The sequence below is a fragment of the Balearica regulorum genome, chromosome 3, assembly GCF_011004875.1.
Source record: "Balearica regulorum gibbericeps isolate bBalReg1 chromosome 3, bBalReg1.pri, whole genome shotgun sequence".
Taxonomy (NCBI): Eukaryota; Metazoa; Chordata; class Aves; order Gruiformes; family Gruidae; genus Balearica; species Balearica regulorum.
Window position 1 is genome coordinate 7,242,202 of NC_046186.1, and position 21,706 is coordinate 7,263,907.

Consider the following 21,706-nt stretch of genomic DNA (forward strand, 5'->3'; position numbering starts at 1 on the left):
GCCCGCTTTCCTTCCCAGGCCTCCCTGCACACCCCCATGCCACCTGCCTTCAGCCAGGAACGGCCTGGCCCCTGCAGCCAGAACCGACCTCAAATGTCGACTTCTCTACCCAAAAGGGGCTCCCTGAAACGATCCCAGGCTGGGTGGTTTTGGGTAAGGGCTAGAGCCAGGAGGCTGCTGGGGGAGGAGATGGGGAAGCCCCTGGGGCAGCCCGAGGGCCGCAGAGGGCCGGAGTTTTGCTGAGGGAATGTAAAGCCGTGAGGCTGCTCCGTCCCGCGGAGGAGCCGTGGGTGCGCGGGCTGAGGGCAGGGCCCACCCGGGTGGGAAGTGGGCATCGCCCGCTGAGGCGGGGGTCTCCTCAGGAGGGCCTGAGGAGAAACGGCTGCGGTGCGGGCGGGAGGCTCGGCAGACAACTGAACTGGAGCAGGGAGAAGCGGGGCGGCAGCGGGGCTGCTCCTGCCGGCGGGGCGGGACCCTGCTCCGGGGCGGCGGGCGGTGAGAGGAGCGGCGACACCTTCCCGCGCGGCGCGGGGAAGCGGCGATGACGTCACCCCGCCTGGCAACGGCGGCACAGCGTGGGGGCGGTGGCGCTCGGCTCTCGCGGGATTTGGCGGCTCCCGTGGCGGGCGGGCGGGGCGGGGGCGGTGCCGAGCACGCCTGAGGCGGGGCGCGGTGGAGGCGGGTAGCGACGGGACGGGGTTGTGGCTGCCTGAGCCCCGGGCCGCTGGCGGCTCGGAGAAGCCTCTTTTCACGACCGCAACGGCGCGGATGGAGCCGTCGTGCCCGGCTTGAGCCTGTTGGCGGGACCCGGAGCCGCCCCGCCGAGCTCAGGCGGGCGGGCGCAGCATGGGTGAGAGCGGCGGGGAAGGGCTGCCGCGGCGGGGGGCGGTGAGACTGGCCCCCTCTTCCCGCTCCCCCGGGGCCGCCTCCGCCGCCTTTTGTCTGAGAGGGAGGGCGCGGACCCGGGCTGCCCGGGAAGCGCCGTCTTTTCGGGGCAGCCCCCGAAATCCCCCGGGGACGGAGCGTTGCTGGTACCCGGTGCCTTCGCAGAAGGTGGGGGCCGGTAGAGGCAACGGAGGAGCTGCCGCGGGTGCCCGGGCCCGGCGGGCGGGAGCTAGCGGCGGCAGGTGCCCGCAGGTGCTTGGGTAAACGCTGCCTCCTCGGCGGGACCGGGAGAGGCCGGGGCCGCTCCCTCCTGCCCGGCCGGTCCCGGGGGGCTGCGGCGGGGGCCCGGGGCGGGAGAAGGCGGGTGGCAGCGCCGGGGGTGTGAGGTGGTTTTCGGTGGGGAGAGCGAGGTTACAGCCGTACTAATACTGATCCAGTGCTGGTTGGAGGGGACCTTGGTTGGAGCGGCTTGGTGGAGTAAAAGTTTTCCTGATTAAATCCAGCCTCTTTGAACCTGGGTTGAAAAAAAGTCAGTTTGAGCTGTGCCTTCACCCATTTCTTCAGCAACGAAGAAAAAAGCAAGTGTACAACGACTCAAAGTATTCCTGTTTTTGTAATGTACCCGTTCAGGTTTACACTTGAAACAGTCGGTTTTACAGGGTCTGATTTTTAACGTGAGCGTCTGCATAGGGCAGTATGAAAGAGTGACTTAAACACCACTCGTCACAGCCCTCTGTCCTTATACAGAGTTCCCCCACTGAGGTCCGAAAAGGTCCATTGACCATTTTGTCTGTCTGGTACCTCCATTCGTATTGCACCCCTTGCTGTGCTGTCCTGTATAACGTCAGCTGGAGGGGTGCGTGTGGCTGTGGCTTTCAGGTTGTGTGAAGAGGCGTGTGTGTGCTTACACTGCTGTGTGCAAATGTGCAATGTTTGAGTGTGATTTAAGCTTTTTAAGTGGAAGGATACCTGGGGTTTGGATAGCTTTGCTTCCTGCCCCTTGTGCATAAAATGAAGGGAAGAAGTGCATGGTGTGCAGATCAGATATGCAGTTAGTGAAGCGATATATGCTTCTCCTGATTATAAAGACGTACTTTCACTGTTTTTATCTCGGTGAAAGTTGGCTTACGTGGTCAAAGCACACTTAAAATAAAGTCTGAAAACATAGAGTGAAATTGTTGGTTTAGGTTCTGATACAAACTAAACTCTGAAGAACTCACTTTTTGATGCTTGTTGTGATTGTTCAGAATAGGTAAGAATTCCTGTTTCTTTTTTTTTTTTTTTTTTGGGCTGCATTGTCTTACTGGCAAGTGAGGAGTGCCTACCCATGTCATTGCAGTGCTTGTAATGGTAGTTTCTAAAGCGTAAAGGTTTAGTATGCTAATTAAACATTTTGAACTCAGACTGTGTAATGCTGAAATGTGAAATACCTGAGGATTTACATATGGTAGGTCTGGGTTATTAGAATTATTAGTATGCAGTTAGGAATAACGTATGACTAGTCATAAGCTGGACTCGGTCCTTTATTAACAATGATTACTATATGACACTGTTTTATGTATTTTTTTTCCTTACCTTTCCTTTTCTTAAGTGTGGCTTCTTTCTCTGTCTCCTCTGATTACAGTAGTGAGTGTGTTATTACTGCTCCAGAGCCCACTGAATGGAGCAGGTACATACACTCTGTGTCAAGTATTCTTATTGCCTGGGTTGTTGCAACCATAATGATTTGTGTGTATGTGCAGTTATAGAACTGTTTCTGCCAGAACGCTGGCAAACCTCTATAAATGATTGCAGAGTAATCCCAGAGCCTTTTAAATAGATTTTTCTTTGAAGGTGTCATCCTTTATTCAGATTTTCAAGTGTTCTTCTCTTGTGACTGCCAAGTGTGGAGGAATGTACAGTAAAACATCTCAAAAAATAAGTAGAAAAAGAACTAACTGTAGTTTGCACTGCACTCACTATGTTTAGTGATGGCCTCACATTTACCTTGAGAAATTGTTATTTGATTATTTTATTACTGACGTCGTGGTAGAGCTGGCTCTTGATGAGAGATTGTTTGTCTTTTATGTCAGCTTATGCAAGAAATTTTACATTTAAGAGGTGGCTAAGAGGAGATCTGTTTGGTACCTATTGAGATATCTGTTTGACAAACTCAAGGGTTTCTGAGATCTATGGAGAAGTAAGAACGGGGCAGTATGACTCTGGAGGAACCAAAAGAGGAAGGGCAGAAATACAAAATGCCTTGGAACAGGTTCTTTTATGTTCTGGAAATTAACATTGCAAGAGCATGTGTCATTCAGGCACTTTAAAGATGGGGAGGAGGATGTTAAAAGAGACCATATAAAGTTAACTAGTAATGCCCAGTTACACGCTTAATGTCTGTCATTATAATTCTTTTCCTTCTGTACGAGATTAATCATGTTGATTCCATATAGGGCTCTACAAATAGAGAAACAGATTAATTAAAGGAAAAAAGTATTCAGACTTTCTAGGGAAAAAACTGTATTTGACTGAATTATCTCTTTGCTGTCTCGGGTTGATATTCACTTGGGGGGGTATAGTTCCACATATTGCTGCATTGTAGCATCTGTCGGGTTTACTTTTGTGGTTCATTAACAGATAATTTTCCTAATTATAGTTGAGAAATGGTTTGTCTATACAACTTGCATGTTAACAGGATGGTTGAGCTACGTTTGCAGTGTCCAACTAGTTTTTGTATGGCTTCACAACTAAGAATGAAATATTCCAGCAGCAGTTGATAAATTGCCACAGTGGTACACTGAAATCTACTGGACTTAAGTATCTTCTTAGCTGTATGCACTTTTCCCCTCCTTTTTTTTTATTTCCAAAAATTTGTGCACACTTTGATTTGTGGTTCCCATGAATTAGTACATTTGAATTTGCATATCATCTTTAGAAAATTTTGTAATTTTTAAATGCTTTAACAAGCCAGACATACTGCTTCACTCTTAACAGAATGAGTATAAATATGTGTAAATATATTTGGTCTACAGGAACTATTTAGTAAGTTCATCAAACATTAAACTTGTGTGAAGCACCTTCATGTTGGCAACAGAAAAAAACCTAGAAGGTTTTTCTAAGCAGACTTTTCTAAGCATACTTTTTTAACATATTGTCACAGGGACAGTGACATTGTTTCAGTGTTCACTAGTAGTATTACAAGAACCAATTAAAACATTACTTTAAGGTTTGTTCTCTGATTTAAAAAAAAAAAAAAAAACCCAAACAAAAACCCACCAACAAACAAACACAAAACATCATTATCTTTTTCTTTATTCTAGACAAAACTATAGAGGCAGATGATGGAAAGTTGACCTCTGGAAGCGAGGTGCCTAAGCTACTGGGAAATCAAATTACAATAACTGGGAAGAGTTGATGGATACTAGATTTGGGTCAAGGTAGAGGAGAAATCCCATAAAAAGTGCCAGAGATTCTGTCAGCTCAGCTTTTGCCTTTTTTTTGTTTTTCCAAGAATGTAAGAGCTGCTGTGCTGAGAGTCCTCTGTGTGGGGCAAGTAGGGAGGAAAAGGATATGGAAAGCTGGTCTGTCATGGGAAGTTTGTTGTTTTTTATAAAAACCCATGGTCTGGCAATTAGTAATTTATGAATGTGCTCAAAGGTGTTTGCAGTTTCACTGGACCTTTTTTGTAGACAGTGTCGGACCATCAGGGACTTGTACAAAGGGGGGCAGAGAGGAGCGTGGCTCTGGCCCTCCACAACTGCTTGTGACAGTGAGAGTTCGTATTTAGCACCAGTGGGGTGTATGGGGGAAATATGTCCTTTCAGCGTGAGGTTTTTTATTTTCCCCTAAAGCTGCTGCTTGTTCCGCCTGACTCCTTTGCATTTTTGAGAAAGTGTGGGTGATTGTTTGGTGGCTTCAACCTGAGAAGTCTCTCTGCGTCTACTTTCCTCGTGTGACAGCTGTTCAGCTGGTTATCTTTACTGGAAGATTATTTTAATTTTGACAACACTTTCATCTTGTTGTTCGGGACTGTGTATGTATTCAAGACTTAACTCCACACAGAGGTGTAATTATATTTGCTGTCTTCTGTTTTCCTAACAGTTCTTAGAGTTTTTGTTTCAGCTAGATAGGATCTTCCCTTTGAAGTCTCTTCACCTTCACTGGCCTTCACTCTGTTGTCTGCCTGTGTTAGGTTTTTTTTTTTGTCCCTTAGTGGGTTTTTGTTGCATAAACACAGGAAACCCGTGGTCAAACACTGCAGGGTCTGGGGCTAAGTGAGGTGGCTGCCACCCGGTCTGTCCTGCTCTGCTCTTCCCATCCATTTTGCTTCCTTGGAGATGTTGTTACATGTGACTGTTGGTCTGGTATTTCCCTAACCTGGTTTCATAAAAATGATTTGTTAGGAAAGAACAGCAGTGAAAGTGCTTAAAGTGACTTACATCATCTTGCCAGAAGTGGGTAAATCCATTGGGTGAAATTTCTTGCTAGTGGGTGTGGGGTGTAGTGATTTCTTGTGGCTAGTCCAACCTGAGATTACCTGGGCACGTAAAACGTGTCTCTGGTCCACTACAGGGATTTAGCCCTTCTGGTGGTTTTTTGTTTGGGTTTTTTGGTGTTTTTTGTTTGTTTTTTCCTTTTTGTTTTTTTTTTTCCCCGTCTTCCTATATTTTGTAATGTTATTAAATTATGTTCAACTTCTTCCCTGACACTCTTCCTTTCCATGAATGTTGCTCTTCTACTCTGAATTGTGAAGTTCCTAACAATCTAAAACGCACCCTGCTCCCTGTGAACGTGACACCTGTGCCTTTGCTGTCCCTTATCTTCTTGGAGGCACAGTTATGAGAAATAGTTTTGTGTAACTTTGTTGCTGTGATGGTGCAAGTGTAATCCTGCTTGTGCATCACTTTGGCTGTCCTTTTGCACTGGTTGTTAGCAGGGCTGAAGTACTAAACCTGCCTGTTCAGCTGCCTGTTTTCTAGAGTGATCCCTTGCTATGTTAAAGCATATAAAAATTTAATTTTGATGCTAGCCTTGCTTTGAGCAGGACATTTGCCTAGATGGCCTCTGTAGGTTCCTCTAACCCTAAATTGTTCTGTGTTTCTTAGCGTAAACTTAATTAATTTGAATAATGTTGGTGCCAGCACAGGTATTTACTTTCCCTGACTAATGCCAACAAGTATTTTTGCATGGGACTATGTTTTATTGCCCTAGCTGTATGCAGAATTGGCTTTCTTTATATAAGATCAATATAAAATGTTGCTTTTTCAGAAATCTTGAATGGAGACAGTGAAGCATTGTAGATATTTTTGAACAGTATATCTGCATTTCTTGAAAGATGTAAGACCTGTCACTGCTATGGTCCTAAATCAGACTGAAGGAGAAGTCACAGTATGTGTCTATCTGCCAAATGAGTAAAATCTTTCCACTTCTGGGGTGATGTACACTGGAGAGAATATAATATGAGGTCATTTAGAATATTAAGTCAACTTTTCTTCAAGGAATATATATTGCCTATAACATGCTTGAGGTATTAGGCAGGATTGCTTTCAGTGGAATAAATTAGGATCTAATATTTTTAATTATTAAAAAAAATGAACCATTTTCCTTTAATTTCAGCAGTTTGGACATTGCTGACTTGTGATGTTATAGGAGAGGGTTGCAGCTGGAGCTTTCCACTGAACTCTGGAGAAGGAAGCAGGGATCTGTCTGCTTGTGTACCTTGGTGCCAAAGAGCTCTGTGATTGTAAACTTTGAGTTTGTTTGACATTATTGTTTAAGAAAATGACTTTAATCACCTTTATTACTTCAACCAGATAAAGTATTATTTTAAATTATTTAAATAGCTTAAGCTCATGCTGTTTTCTTAACTATACCTAAATTGCCATGAACATGATACTTTTTTGACAGTAGAAGAATACATAAATAGTTTTGGAATTAAGCTGTACTAGGTAATCTGTTTTCTTTTTTTTTCCTGCTTCCGCAGCAGCTGAATCTTAGCTGCTGTGAATAGATTTTTGTGGATTGGAGTTCTTAATTTAAAACTAAAGTAAAAATCATTAATAAGGCAATTTTGCTTAAGTTCCTGGAAATTTGCCTGATTTACCATTTAAAGGAGACTCTTAAGTCATCAGTTTCTACCTCTTGGATAGAATTACTAAGTGGTCAGTCTTAGTCAAATGTTTTTGACTGTATATGTAGCTCGATCTTTTTAAGCTGGCACTGAAATAAAGTCTCACCCCTTCGCTTACCTCTGGCTAGTGAGTGTTCTCCTCTTCCCTTGCACCTACGAGCTGAATCTTCTGAAATTTCTGTCTTCCTGGATTAGCTTTCAGCCGGGCTGGCTCTCCAGGAACTGAGACTAAGCTTAGGGCTGCAAAAGAGTGAATGGAAGCAAGAGGAGGGTGAGGATGCTGCTTACAGTGCTGTCAGCTGCAGCAGATCAACAGCAGTCATCAAAGTCACATGTTACAGAAAATTATTGTCTTTCAATTTTAGCTCTTAAGTTTAATTGTGGATTTATTGGAAACATACCAGTTTACCTTAATTCTACTGAGGTTTGTTTGGTTTTTTTTCCAAGCTGTGTTGTTTCTTCATTTTTCAGGAAAAAATACAAAAGCAGAAAAATAAGCAAACTTCTCAGAATGGTTCAAGTCATTTCCACTCAATGCAGCTTTGGGACTGGGAGAGGAGAAAAGCATCCATCTGTGCTGCTTGAAGAAATGAAATTGCTCGTTTCATGAAGTTTTCACTGTCTAGTAAAGCACAATCACATCACTTAACTCTGAAATTGTATCTTTAGTTATGAAAGGATTTGTTTTAAGGCTGCTTTCCCTGTAATCTCTCTTCTCCTGAAGTCGTCCTGTGGGTGCAGTTTCGCACTGTGCATCAGCAGAGATAACTTTAGGCTGCTCTCAGAAAGGGCCAGAGCTTTGCAATGTCTCTTTCTGTCTTGCCATGGCTCTCATGGTTTAGTCCGTGGTATGAGCTGACAAGCTGGCTGGTGTAGAAGAAACTTTTGTGCCAGGTTTACCATCGTGTCAGCAAGCTGAATGGCCTTACTATGACTGCATGGTCATTAGCTCCTGTGCAAGAGTGGATGGGACTGTATTTCAGGAGCCAGGGAAGAGAGAGTATTTCTCCTTTTCCATTTTAGCCTGCAGTTACTTTGCACTAGATCCAAGCTGAAATTTCATAAATTTCTTCTGAGTGTCTGTATTAATTGCTCTCCCTAAGTGTTCATGATCCAGCAAACCGATTCGTTCACAACTTTCTTGTTCCTGATCTTTAAAATGCTTTTTTTTAAACTCCTTGTCATCTTCCTCCATCCATTTTAAGCCATCCAAGTGTCCTTTTTAAACTATGCCTCTAACTTGCAGGAGTTTTTTTTTGCTGTGGATTTTCATTTTGTTGTCCTCAGTAATGTATGTTTTGAGAAGCAGACCGAGCACGGTATGTAAAAAATATGCCTTCATCCTTCTATATGCTGATTTGCTGCAGCTGAGTTGGACTTTAACGTTCCCATCACTTAAAGGCTTTTATGGAGTTTGGCTTATTTAGTACTGTCATAAATTGATAAATGTAAGATTAACTAGAATAAGTCTGCCTAAAACTTAAGGTAAACCATACTGCTGTTTGCACTCATTTTAACATCTGAGTGTTTCTATCAGGGAAGTTGTTAACTACGAGAACAAATTGCCAAGGGAAGTTCTAGATCCACCATTTCTTGGTACGGTCAGTCCCCTGGATGATGCCCGTATCAGCCCGTTCTTTAATCTTCCCTTTTGGCAGATTTAGTGACCATGTGTGTCCATGGGATGATCTAGTTCAAGACACTGGCCAGAGTTGAATCCAACTGGAGGAGAACCAGCTGGCTGATTTGGCAGTGAACTAAACCGGCACACCCCGGAGCAGCGTAACTGCGAGGCCAGCACAAGGGAAGCGGCAGCGGTATGGGAACGAGTAGGGAGCATGCAGGGTGACTCCTTCATCCTCTGATTGTTGCACTGGTGTAAGAAACTGTATTCTCTGTAAATGACTAAAGCAACTGTTCCTGAAAAGTAGAGCCCACCTGTTTGGTTTCCTACATGGTTAAATGAAGAATATTCTTTTGTTCAGAGTTTTTAGTACAAGGCTTAATAAATTTAGCTAGATTTGCAAGCTGCCTGGGAGTGTCGGCAATTTCAGATGCCTATCTGAAGGGTGGACCGTGGGCTGTTTGTTTGAAACGTCAGTGTCCCAAACAACTCTTCATTTTGCATTTATCTGAGTTACTGCTGTTCTGAAGCCAGGTAAAATGAGATGCTGTTCTGAAATTGGGGCAGTGGAAGTGCTGAGGGGAATAAATATTTTGTAGACATGAGAACAAAACCAAATATGTTAATCCCGTGCTATCATAGGTATGCTAGATAAGGACACAGCAGATCTTTCAGAAAAGTACAAACAGCAGAATATAGTCCTTTTATTTAGCATAAGCCATTATAAACTGTGCTGTTTTGCTCTTGAAAATCAAATACGATCCTTCGTTTGCCTGATTCAAACTATGCGTGGTACTGAAAATGTACCACATCCTTCAGCACAGTGAAGGAGAGTTTGTCTGAAGGGGAAGACGGTAGTTAATGTGAAAATGTTATGTGAATTAACTGCGTGGTTGTAAGTAAAAGTACAATTGAGAGTGCATAAAATTGTTTCCCCTAATTTTCATGTGTTCATCTTCTTACTAGATGCTTATTTTGTGTGAAGAGGGTTTGTTCTTTCAGTCTTAATGCTGCATCCTTACTGAGACAGAATCATAAAATCTATATAGATTGTAATGTAAATGATTTCTAATGTGTAGGTAGTAGAAAAAAATCTGCCCTGGTAGATAACTAGTAGCAGGAAGCCTCTAGCTCGGTGAATAGCAGATTAAATAAAGCTGTTTATGAAACATGAGATGTGCTGTTGGTAGAATAAGACACAGCCTGCCATCTCCATGCAGTAAGAAGACCATGCTGATTCCTTATCAAGACTGAGTTACTGGATCTTGCTGTATGTTGCTGTACCCAGCTTTTGCAGATCTGAGCAGTGATTGAAGAGGTAAATCCTGACCTGTGCTTTTTAAAAAGCTGAGGCTACATTACTGACTTTTCTCTCCTCTTCATTTTATTTTTTTTTAATGTGTAGTTGGTTCACCAGGGTTGTGCTTGGTGGTTACGAAGTATGTGGGGACAGTCAAAAGGATTTACTTTCTGTTTCTGGAATGCAAACTACTACTTCAAGTGAATGTGTTCAGGACAGTGGAGGTGAGGTTTAGCTTTCTATGAACTTGCATTTGGGTGCTTTGTCTCCTGACTGCAGCGACTGGTATCCCTTGCCCCAGACATCTTTTCATAACCTCCCGTAATTCCTCTGCTCCCTCCCCAAATTCTTCAAATACCAATTGTTCTGTGTTAATATCAATTAGCTCTGCAAGACATAGCACATGCTGTAGCTGCTTCCAAGCTGCATATTTGGTGATTAGCCAACCGTCAGGTTAAAAGAGCAGGAGTGTTGGGGCAGTCCTGAAGTCTTTTTCCTGAGGGAGGACTGTGATTTGGATGCTTTAGTGCTGACTCTGCATGCAAAAAAACCCAACAACAAAACCCAAAACAAAACAACCCCCAGCTCTTATTTTGGAGATGCTACTCTTCTGGCATGTTTCCAGCAAATGGGTGCACAGAAAAAGAGTTACTGGGAGTGAAGCAGGAGGATAGGTTGATAAGGATGCTCATGCGAGCCTGATTTCTTCAAGTGCTCAAGATTATGTTCAGGTATCTAAAAAACCCCATGAGGGAGAAATGGTTGATGTGCTGCAGTAGTACTGGGGGAATGGGCCAGCAGGAACCCCCTGCAGTTCCAAAAAGACAAATGCATAATCCAGCATCTAGGAAGGAACAACTTCACTGTCTGCTGGGTGGCATGAGCAGGATAATACTAGCAGCTCATGGGGGGTGGTTGTTCCCCACTCCCTGGCACTCAGGAGGCTGTCTCTAAAATACCGTGTCCAGTTTTGCTCCTCTTTCCCTTCAAATGCAAGGGGGATGCTAACAAACCAGGGAGTTGAGTGTGGTTGGGAGGTTAATGCATGTAATGTGTAAAAAGTTGGTCTAGCATGGGGAAAGCCATACTGTCCTTGGCGGCACAGTGAAAAAATGTAAATCAATGGCTGCAAGTTAGGACAACAATAATTCCTATTGAATATAATGAGGAAAAATTACTATGAGAATTGAGCACCAGAAAAGGTGCCCAGGGTGGCTGTTTTATCTCCATCCTTTGAACACTTTCAAAATTTAGAGGGACAATGCCTTGAGTGACCTGATTTGACTTTGTGGTTAGCCTTGGTCTGACCAGTTTGGAGTAAGTGACCTCCAGAGGTCCTTTCAAACCTTGCTTTTCTGAAAGTATTGCAAGCCACGCAGGTTTAAATCACGGTCTTAATAAGATATGCTTAAATCCTTCTAAATTCCTGTTACGAGTGGATATTTAAAGGACTTGCTCTCCTAACTTTTAGAACATAATTGAGCTAATGAAGCAATTTTATCTCCTTTAAAACTATCTGACTGAGATTGTAAGGTGCCCTTGAGCATTTGTGGTTTTGACTGGCTTTTGTAAAAATCCATTGCATAGGGATTTATCTCTGTGCTTTTCAATCATCAGTTCAGTTTTTGTATTGACTAAAATGTCCACACTAAAAAGTAAATGAACTTTATTAATGCCATAATTAGCATGGACTGTCCTGACAGCATGAAGTCAGATAGGAACACTTGTCCCTGTTTCAATGCTAAGCATATTTTGTGGTTTTTGCAAGATCCCAGTCTGGGACCATTCAGACTATTGCATCATGCCTGTTTTTAAAGATGAAGGGAACGCTTTGTGCATGTTCCGAATGATGCTTTTAAGTTTCCATAAATTTATTTCAAAGCCAGATTCTTGCCATGTTTGCAGAAATACTAATTGTCATTCTGAATTAGATATGTGCCAAATTGTAGGCCATCTATCAAAGCATTTTTGCATTTTTTTAGAGCGTGAAAGGAGTTTTCATTTTGGTTTAAGCCCAAAAGGCTTTCAGGAACTTTCTTGTTTTTGTAACTCATGAATTCGTAACCTGGAGCTATGATCATGCTGTCTTTTTTGGCTAGAAAAGTCCTGAAAAAAAATCTACCAGAGAAGCTGAAGCTTTTAACGTAACATGGGGTCCGATATTGAAGGAAGGAAACATTTATAGAATTCAAGTACAGATTTTTTTTTTTTTTTTTTTAATTTTTGGGGGGATGACTTTGTTAAAAAAAAAAAAATTCTACCTAAGATAAGCAACAGAGTCTTCAGCTTTACTAGATAATTAGCCCACAAAAATACATTTGGAGGTTTTAAGGCAAAAACCTATAAACGGTGCTGATTCTGTGGTACTCTTACTGCTTGTTTGGTGCTTTGGATTTGAACTAAATCTAAATGAGGTATGATCTTTTTGTTCTTCAGAGCTTTTTGGCATGGCTTTGTTTTAGCAGCTTTTGTAATTTGGTGTTTTGTGACTCACCTTGAAAGTTTTGACAAATAGATGTTATAAAATTAACTTCAGGGAAGGAACAGAGGAAGAGGCGTAAATCTATATATGGAACAGTATCCAAGTCATGACTTACGAAAAGACGGTTTGCTTTTTTTAAAGTACGTTCCCCTGTGCCCTCTATGATCCCTGGTTTTCTTTGCATATTGAATTAATAGCAGTTTTTCAGCTTTGCTTGTGAAGATACTTGCTACCTCTCCTGCAGGTGTCACCTCTCATTTTCAGGCTGGTTTCTTGTAGTAAGCTCTACTCATACTGAAGGAAATAGCAAGTAGCACTAAACATCACTTTCTGCTTAACTTCCCAGGTGAAACATATTGACCTTTTCTGTCCTTACAGAAAAGGTAGTAGTATCAGATACCTGGAGGTGGTACAGATTTTACTCTAATATTTCCTTTTTCATGTATTTTCTTACTATGAAAGGGAGTAGTCTGGCAATTCCTGCTTATAGAAGTGAGGGGGTAAATCAAATCCACAGTTTTAACATTTACTAAGTTTGTGACCGAGTTTAAGACAAGTATTTCTGATAATACTGGAGAAGATGTGATCAGATGCTTCTTCTAGAGTTGGTTTAATGCACCTGCAGTGAGGAATGTCATCATTAAAATGCTTTTTTCCCAGCTGGCTGGTAAGGATAACTTATCTACAGGATACAGTTATAGAATTATGAGGGTATGTGTGGAAATGATTTGTTTTAGAGAAGTGAAAATTGACAAACTTTTAATTGTTTTAAGTGTGTTCTATCATGGACAGTGGTAAGCACTAGAACACACTCCAGAAAATTACAGGAGCCCAGAGTAGGAAAATGAGGCACGCGTGATTTCCATTTTTAATGTTTCAGGGCAGACTGCTGGGCAGGATTTCTGCTATGCTGTTTAATTTCCTTCACAAAGTATCTTGCTAATTGTACCTGAGTGAGCTTGAGAAGCTGGTGTTTGAGATGGTTACTGTTAGAATGCAATGAGTTTTTAATTGCTTGAAATAGTTTGGGAGGAAGTGTACATTTTTTTTACAGTTTTCAGTTGTTCGTTTTCCTAATTACTTCAGCCTTTCTTACTGGGCTGTGAAATTAGACACAATCTTTTGTTAAAAATGCGTGGTCAGTCATTTCTTGGAGAATGCACCATTGACTTGCCCAATCTAAAACTGCCAGGCAGATCCAGGGCGGCTTTCAGATGGACCAGTTCTGTGCTGACAGAACCAAGTCTCCAGGCTTTCGACTCTCTCTTGGGTAGACTGCTATTTTTGGTTTTATTTTTCTTTTTTTAGGCAAGCTATTGCTATAAAAGGATTGTTGCTCTAAGCAGAAAATATTTGTGCTAGAGAGGGATGATGCACCATAGAGCAAATTATAAAAGGAGTAAGGAAAAATAGGAGACATTGCGGGGGGAAAGAAAAAAAAACCAACAAAACTTTACTCAAATTGCCTTATCACTGACTTGGACAGCAACTGGAGCTGGCTGGGAGCAGTACTGTCTGAGAGTTCATGATTGGGATGTCAGTGGCATAGCAGCGGGAAGGTATTTTTGGGAGGAGTCTTCAGTGACTGAAACTAATTCCAGTTTGGCCAACTTCTGCAGAGTTGCCTGTCAGCTGTAGATGTAAAATTGGAAGTGTGAGAAACTTTAATGAGGAATCTGACAGATCTTGTGGATCATAAGAAGTCTGTGAAAGCCACAGGATGTCTCTGAAAGAGAACATGTTAAAGCCAGTTACTGATACATTCTTTCATTTGTATGGTATATTGCGTGCCTAGGTAAAATCTCATTAAAAGATATTTGTTTCTGAATCATATAATGGTTTGGGTTGGAAGGGACCTTAAAGATCATCCAGTCCAACTCTCCTTCCATGGGCATGGACATCTTTCTAATGGGCTCAAAGCCCCATCCAACCTGGCCTTGAATACTTCCAGGGATGGGGCATCCACAACTTCTCTGGTCAACCTCACCTGTTTATGTCATCATAAAAAAATTTATTCCTTATGTCCAATCTAAATCTACCCTCTTTCAGTTTAAAATTGTTGTCCCTTGTCCTGTCACTACAGGTCTTGGTAAAATGTCTCTCTCCATCTTTCTTATAAGCCCTCTTTAAGGCAGCAATAAGGTTGCCATTATCATTAGAAAGTATAAAATGGAGTGGTACCCCATACTTTAGGAAAATAACAGAACTACCTTTTATTCTGGCTTGTTCCTTCCCCTCATCTAATGGTATTGGGTTTTGCCTGGAAGCTCATCATATTTAATCAAAACAGCAGCCCAGCTACTGTCAGCTTCCTGATGCTGACCTGAGGCTTGGGCAAGTAAAGGCCCAACTGTGATATTGGATGTTATGAGATTTAATATGTTTGAAAGTTGGTTTTAATTGTTTTGTGCTTTTGATTTTTTTGGGGGGGGGGGGTTTGTTTTTTCTTAGTGTGTGTTTATTCTGACTTTTTTTTTCCCCCCCTAAAAGCCATCTTTGTAACAGTACAAAATACCCTTACTGTAAGCACTGGAGAGTTCTCATTCAGTTTCTAACTGATCTTGTAAACCATCACATATATCCAGTACCTTTTTGGTGGTGACTTGTGATAGGCGACATAAATATATCATTCTTCTGGAACACAGTATTTCTTGTTGACCAGTGCTACGGTCTTTGCTTGGAAAGATTTTGATTTTTTTAAATTCCCTTCTAATAAGAATTTTTTTTTTTTTTTTAGTCTGATAGAGGAAGAGGGGGCTGAGGCTGGAAGACTTAGCTGCCTCAGTGCAGCGCTGCATGAATGTGAGCTGAGGTGGGGATGGGATTTATTCTGTCTGATCAGTCCTTATGCCGGAGAAGTGGAAAGAGGACGTGTTGGGAATTTGGTCTGACTCTGCAGCATGGTGGCTGCTTGCCATGGCTCATCTAATACTGCATTGAACCTAATGAGGCTTCTGAGACGTGGGGTGTACTGGAGTGAGTATGAAGGCTGTTGCTTCAAATGGAGCAAATCCTGTTGGGATGCAAACTGAGTCCCTGCTGGGTGGCAGGGGGCTGTTTGTGGTGCTCCTGGAGTTTGGGTGGATGCAGCTGAGATAGTTTTATGTAGAATCAGCTTGGGTCCAACAGTGTGTATTTGTTTGTGTTGAAGGTGTTTTTGTTACTTGAAAGCAAAACTAATAAATTCTACAGATTTAGGTTCTCTGTCTTTGAAGTAATCCACTACTGGAATAATCAGCTTATAAGAAATTGGAAGTTAAGTGTATACGCTTAGAAGAAAATGTATGTAGAATGGCATGAAAATCTTTCAATTCCATTGGCATTATGTTGTTTTATTATAAACTAATGAAAGAATCCTGATGGCTCAGGACACTTAAAACAAGACCTTAATATTTGAATATATGAAGTTGGCATTATCTTAAACTCCAAAGTGCCGCCTCTGCCACATCCCTTCCTTGTTGCAGCAGAAGTTTGCTTGACAGACGTATAGGGGATCAAAGCTTCAAGAGCAGGAAGCAATGTTACTGCTTTGGTAGAGAGCTGTTTATCTGGACTGGAGGTGGCACGACTGGTACGGCTCACTTGGGAGTAGGCACAGGTAGAAATGGCTCTGCTATGTGTCATTGCTATTTCCGAGGCCATACAGGAGGCACCTGACCTCCTTTTGAGCTACTATGAAGGTAGAACATCTTACTCGTGATGCTTAATCCTTTCAGGAGTCCTCGCGATGCAACTGTTTTGCAAGTCTTCTACGTGGAGCATGAAAGTGGTGGCTCCACATGGCTCAGCTCAGTTAAGTGTCTGCTGTTTTCTGTAGTGTGACTGAAAACTATCGATTTATTGAAGGCTATGGTGAACTGTGCTGTAAAATATGTGTAGATTGCATGGTCTCAGTTAGTTAAATATACTCTTTCCTTGTTCAATTTCTTAATAGCTTAGAACTTCATCCCTACCATCAGAGTTGACAGGAGTCCAGGGGCCTCGTATTGTTTATGCATTACGGTAGGATGTGGTTTCATGGCAAATTCCAGCTATGTGCAAAGCAGCAAGTGATGAGGGGCAAGATGAGTAGATCCGTAGGGAGGAAACTGCTGATGTTAGGGACCTGATGTTCATATTGCATGTTTTGGACATTTTTATATCATCGTAGTTCTAGTTTCGTCCCATGACCTTAATGCCTGTTAAAGATTAGCATGCATTAAGAATGTTCCTGGGTTACATATTTTTGATTTAGTTTAAGTGAAAAGAAGTCCAAATTATTTGCTGTGAGACTGCTCCACACAGTGAACTGAAGCACAATAAATGGGGATGGTTTGGAGCTTCACTGGGAAATGTGCTCCTGATCTGGACTGTAACAATGATGTAGATGTTGATCTAAGTTGGGTTTGATGCAGTCCTGCGTCTCTGACCCTGCAGTGAGCCATCCTGGGGAGATAAACTTGCAGAAAGTTGGCACTAAATAGTTTTCTCCCAGGCTGTTTTCTTTATCTGATTCACCAGTAGTATAAATAAATACTAATTTAAGTGCAGAGCAGGAGGGAAGGGACCATGTGAATGCACACAAAAGAGAGGTTGGGATCACAGCATCCTTGGGCTCAGATGTCTTGGAAATACAACTTTGCAGGTTTCCCACTTTCCATTGGTGATGTAGCTGTATTGGACACCATGAGAAGGAAAGTAGGGAACGCTGTATGTTTCCATGTGTTCAAGTTCAGTCCTTAGGCTGCTTCTCATGCTGATGGCTATTGGGGTGTGAAAGGAAGGGAAGTACCTTTTTGCACAAGACCAGTGGTCAGAGTGGTTGCCCCAATAGTGGGAAATGTGAGGCGCTTCCTTACTCAGTGTGAGGAAGACCAAACCCACATCCATACCCCAAAAGAATACTTTGATCTTTGGGGAACTTGTTATTATGGTCATTGTGGGCTGTTGTGTAAACAGGAGAGTGAATCATGGGAACAGATGCAGAGCACAGAAGAAGAGGCCTGACTGCAGAGCAGTGGAGGCTCTTGGCCAGGAGGGATTTGTCTTTAGTTGCCAAACCCTGGTGCTCACCTTGTGTGTGTGTCTTTCCAGGAGAACTTCGTAGGGCAAAACTCATGCAGTTTTAGCAGGGACTAGAATTTTAAGGGCAATGGGGAGTCCACCAGGTCTCTTTATTTGAGCATATAGATTGTTATCAGCGAGTCAGGGAATTATGCGATGTTGAAGTGGAAAAAAACCCCCATTCTTATAACCACTACTTATGTTTAACACTTACGGAGGTGTTTCAGCATTTAAACACTTGAACTACTTTTTCAGTGTTAAGATCTGTCTTAAGTGGCCAAATGTATACTACAGTATTACTACTGAAACAGCTGAAGCTCTTACATCTCACAGGTTGTTGGAGTGTTTCTGGGGGAAAGCAATTGGAAGGAGCTTTCTCCTTCAGTCCAACCCCTGATTTTGAGACAGTTGTGAAGAAAAATACGACAGTTAAAAGGTTAAGATTGTGTTTTCTGTCATCTTTTGTCACTAGTGTAAGCTTTCAGTCTGCTATAAAACTAAATACCTTTGTAACTCTGTGTACTGTATTCATACATAATAATAAAACTGTTAGCTTGGTTTTATAGGAGACTAAACTTTGGGGTTTTTTTGTGACAGATGTACAAATGGAAATAACAGTACTAATAAAATTTGTTTCAGGCATCTAGCAACTGTCTGTTATGATAAATGGGAAAAGCAAAATCTCCGTTTCTAGTATAACTGCAGTTCTGCTGGCAAGATCCTTCTGGAGGCCACACAACTTTCCAGGGTTCACGTTCCAATAAATTACTTTGAATCTGAACTGTCCTAAAACCTGCCTGAAGAGACCTTTATGGACAGTGGCATGCAACTCAAGCTCCTCTTGCTGCTTGATGTTGGACTCTGTCCCTTCAGGTCTGCAGCAAGTTTTAGCAAGGCTTCCTAAATAGTTTGAGATTATATGCAAGGATTTCAGTTATCCCACAAATTATTTTTTTTTTATTTTATAAGCTATTAAATGTGTGTTTCACGGGATTTATTTTATATCTGGTTTGTGTCTTTTTCTGGCTACTACAGAAAGGTCACTGGATTCTGACAATATTGCAATATCCTAAACAAAGTACCAAGAATAAGAAATTTTACTCTTTGCTGGACTGACCAAGTGTCTGACACTTGGTTATTTCTATTGAAGACACAGGCATGCTAGAATTTCAGTGTATTTTCTACTCTTCCTTGATTTATTTATGGTTTGGGGTTTGTTTTTGTTTTGTTTTTTTTTTTTAGAGCTCCCAGAGGGCCTTAGTTTACCTTTAATAGCCAACTTCAGAAAGAGTCTGAGTAGCGGAAGACTTCCTTTGTTGAAAATCAGTGAAGATGGGGGTTATGCAGCCATGCTTATTGGGAGGCTTGCCTTCTGGTTTGGCGCTGGGATGAGGTTGGCAGAAAAGCTGGTTGCATAAGTTTTGGAGAAGTGGAGAGTCCACCTGTGCCAGCAGTGACTGAATGCCTTGTGCAGGCAGCGTTGCTATGTTGGCTAGCAACGTGAGCTATTTTGTCAAAGAGGCAGTGTTGTTAGATAGGACACTTTTTGTCTTTCCCATGGGGAGCAAGGTAGTTTGTAGTTGTTGACAGGGCTGACTGGTTTTGACATGTTTGGCCTGTTTTATTGTTTCATTAGTCAGGTTGTCATCTTACTCGAAACCAGGAGCTGAACAGACCACTCCCATAAAGCCTGCTATAGCCACCTCTCTCCCAAAGATGTCCAGTCAAAATTTCTTTACTTAGCACTGTTGATTTAATCAGTCCCCTGCAAGTGGGTCAAAACCTTCAAAAAGCACTGTCTGAGAAGTCCTCTATGTCGGAAAGCTTTCACCTAAGGTCTATCTTTGGTTCGAATCAGTCACAGAATAGCTGAGACTGGAAGGTACCTTTGGAGATCATCTAGTTCGATTCTTCTGCTCAGAGCAGGATCAGCTACAACAGGTCGCTCGGGACCATGTCCAGTTGGGTTTTGAACATCTTTAAGGTGGCTGCACAGCCCCTCAGGACAAACTGTTCCATTGTTGGATCGCTCTTGCAGTGTGTGCGTATGTGTTGATATATGTGTGTATATATATGGTTAAGTGGAATTTGTTCTGTTTCAGTTTGTGCCCACTGCCTCTAGTGCTTTCACTGGGCACCGCTCAGCCTTCTCCACACCCTCATCAGTAATATCTCCCTGACCCTTCTCCCAGCTCTTTCAACCATTCTTTGTATGAAGATATTCCAGTCCATTAGTCATCTTCTTGGCCCTTTGTTGGGCGCACTCCAGTATGTTCATGTGTGCCTTGTACTGGGGAGCCCAGAACAGGACCTGGCACTCTAGATGGGTCTCACCAGTGCTGAGATGAGGGGGAGGATCACCTCCCTCAACCTGCTGGCAGTACGCTTCCTAATGCAGCCCAAGATGCTGTTGGCCTTTCTTTTGCTGCAAGGATGTGTTGCTGGCTCACGTCAATTTGGCGTCCACCGGGTCCTGTTCCGCCAAGCTGCCTTTCCGCGAAGCAGTCCACAGCCTGTGCTGCCATTGTTCATCCCCAGGGACAGGACTTGGCATTTCCCTTTGAACTTCATGAAGTTCCTGTTGGCCCATTTCCTCAGTCTGTTGAGGTCCCTCTAAACAGCAACACACCCATCTGGTCTGTCAGTCACTCTTCACAGTTTTATATCATCTGCAGACTTGCTGATGGTGCGTTCAGTCCCATCATCCAGGTCATTAATAAAGATACTGAACAACTCAACATTGACTCCTGTAGGACACCACTGGTGAGACTCCTCCAGCTGGACTATGTGTCATTGATCACAACCCTTTGAGCCTGGCATTTTGGACAGTTTTCAGTCCGTTTCACTTTGCACTCATCCGGCCTCTACTCCATCAGTTTGTGTGTGAGGAAGTTATGGGAGACTGTGTCCACTGCTTTCCTATCATCCAGTGAAGTAGTCATTTCATCGTGGAAGGCTGTCAGGTTGGTCAGGCATGATTTTCTTTTCATACATCTTTGCTGATTCCCACTATCACCGCCCTGGTGCTCTTGGGTAGTACTGACTCAGCTGCCTCTGATGCTTCATCGTCCTTCAGCTACTACCACGGCACTGAATGTAGTCCTGTGTTTCTAAATCTGTTCTGTCAGTTCTTACAGTCTGTTATAATTTATTTTCTATAATACCTGACTATGATTTGGCTTGTCATTTTTTTTGTTTTCTTCCCTCTTTCCTTGGTTGGAAGAGGGTGATGTCTTATGTTTATATTTTGAATTCTTGCGAAAACAAGATTGCCACTTAATTCTTGGAGATATAGGGTAAAAACATCATCATCTTTGCACACAGTATAACAGGTGGTTTGTGATGGTCCATGCTGCCTGTGAAAACTCAGGAGAATATTGTCTCCCTCTCAGGTGAGCTTCGGTTATGCTGGGTGTGGAAGAAGAGCATGGTTAACCTCATGGTGTTCCTGCTCAAGCCTGAGAAGACTATTTTTCATCCAAGACTGTCATTATGGACTTTTATGTTACAGATAATTGATTTGAGTTGGGTTTGAAATTGAGATAGCTGTGTAAAAAGCAGATGGGATGTAAGAGAGATGTTTTTGGTAGTTTGTGTTGCTGAGGTGTTCTGCTGCACCTTCTACCAGTTGAGACTTTCTGGTTTTTGAAAGTTTTCAGCAGCTTATATTACTGCAGTCCAACTTATTGATGACTGATTTTTAGTATCACATCTGTTCTTGAGTAAAGCTTTTAAGTGAGAACTGGAAGTATTCAGAAGTATAATTCAGAAGCATTCAGAACTACTTCAAGCATTCAGAAGTATAATCTGTGGACTGACATTATTCTTAATTACTGTTTCTATAAGGAGTTATGATTCCTTAGAAACATTTTCTGTCACCACTGGACACTGGTTTTGCTTGAGTAAATATTATACTTGAATACCTTTCAGAGGTTTATTTAATCTGGACTGTTTTGGTAGTAGAATGGTTTCTTGCCCATCACACTGTAGTCTGAATTACCTGGATGGTTCATCTAGTGCTACTTGCCAATACTGAAAAGCAATACTGATTAGTGCTCCTCTTGAGGACCACATAGTAGTGAGATGTGCAGCTTCTTGCTGTTTGTGTCATCATATGAAAAAATGTATGGGATGGAACTATCTTGATGTTCCCCCTGGCCCCTCCCACTTTACAGGCAAGACAACAGAGTTTAGATCTGGTTTGTATATGTATCCAAGAGAGCGAGGGTGGTATTGAGTATCACTGGCAAATACAAGAGG

At 42.4% G+C, this 21,706-nt stretch overlaps 1 protein-coding gene across 1 annotated transcript in view; it reads left to right on the forward strand.

Moving 5' to 3' along the window:
* The first annotated feature begins 649 nt into the window (after positions 1 to 649).
* Positions 650 to 21,706, forward strand: part of CD2AP (CD2 associated protein) — an 86,357-nt gene continuing 65,300 nt past the window's right edge. Inside the window, exon 1 of the mRNA XM_075750482.1 lies at positions 650 to 850. Within this exon, the coding sequence (XP_075606597.1) occupies positions 847 to 850 (4 nt within the window). The 5' untranslated portion in view covers positions 650 to 846. The remainder of the gene's footprint in view (positions 851 to 21,706) is intronic.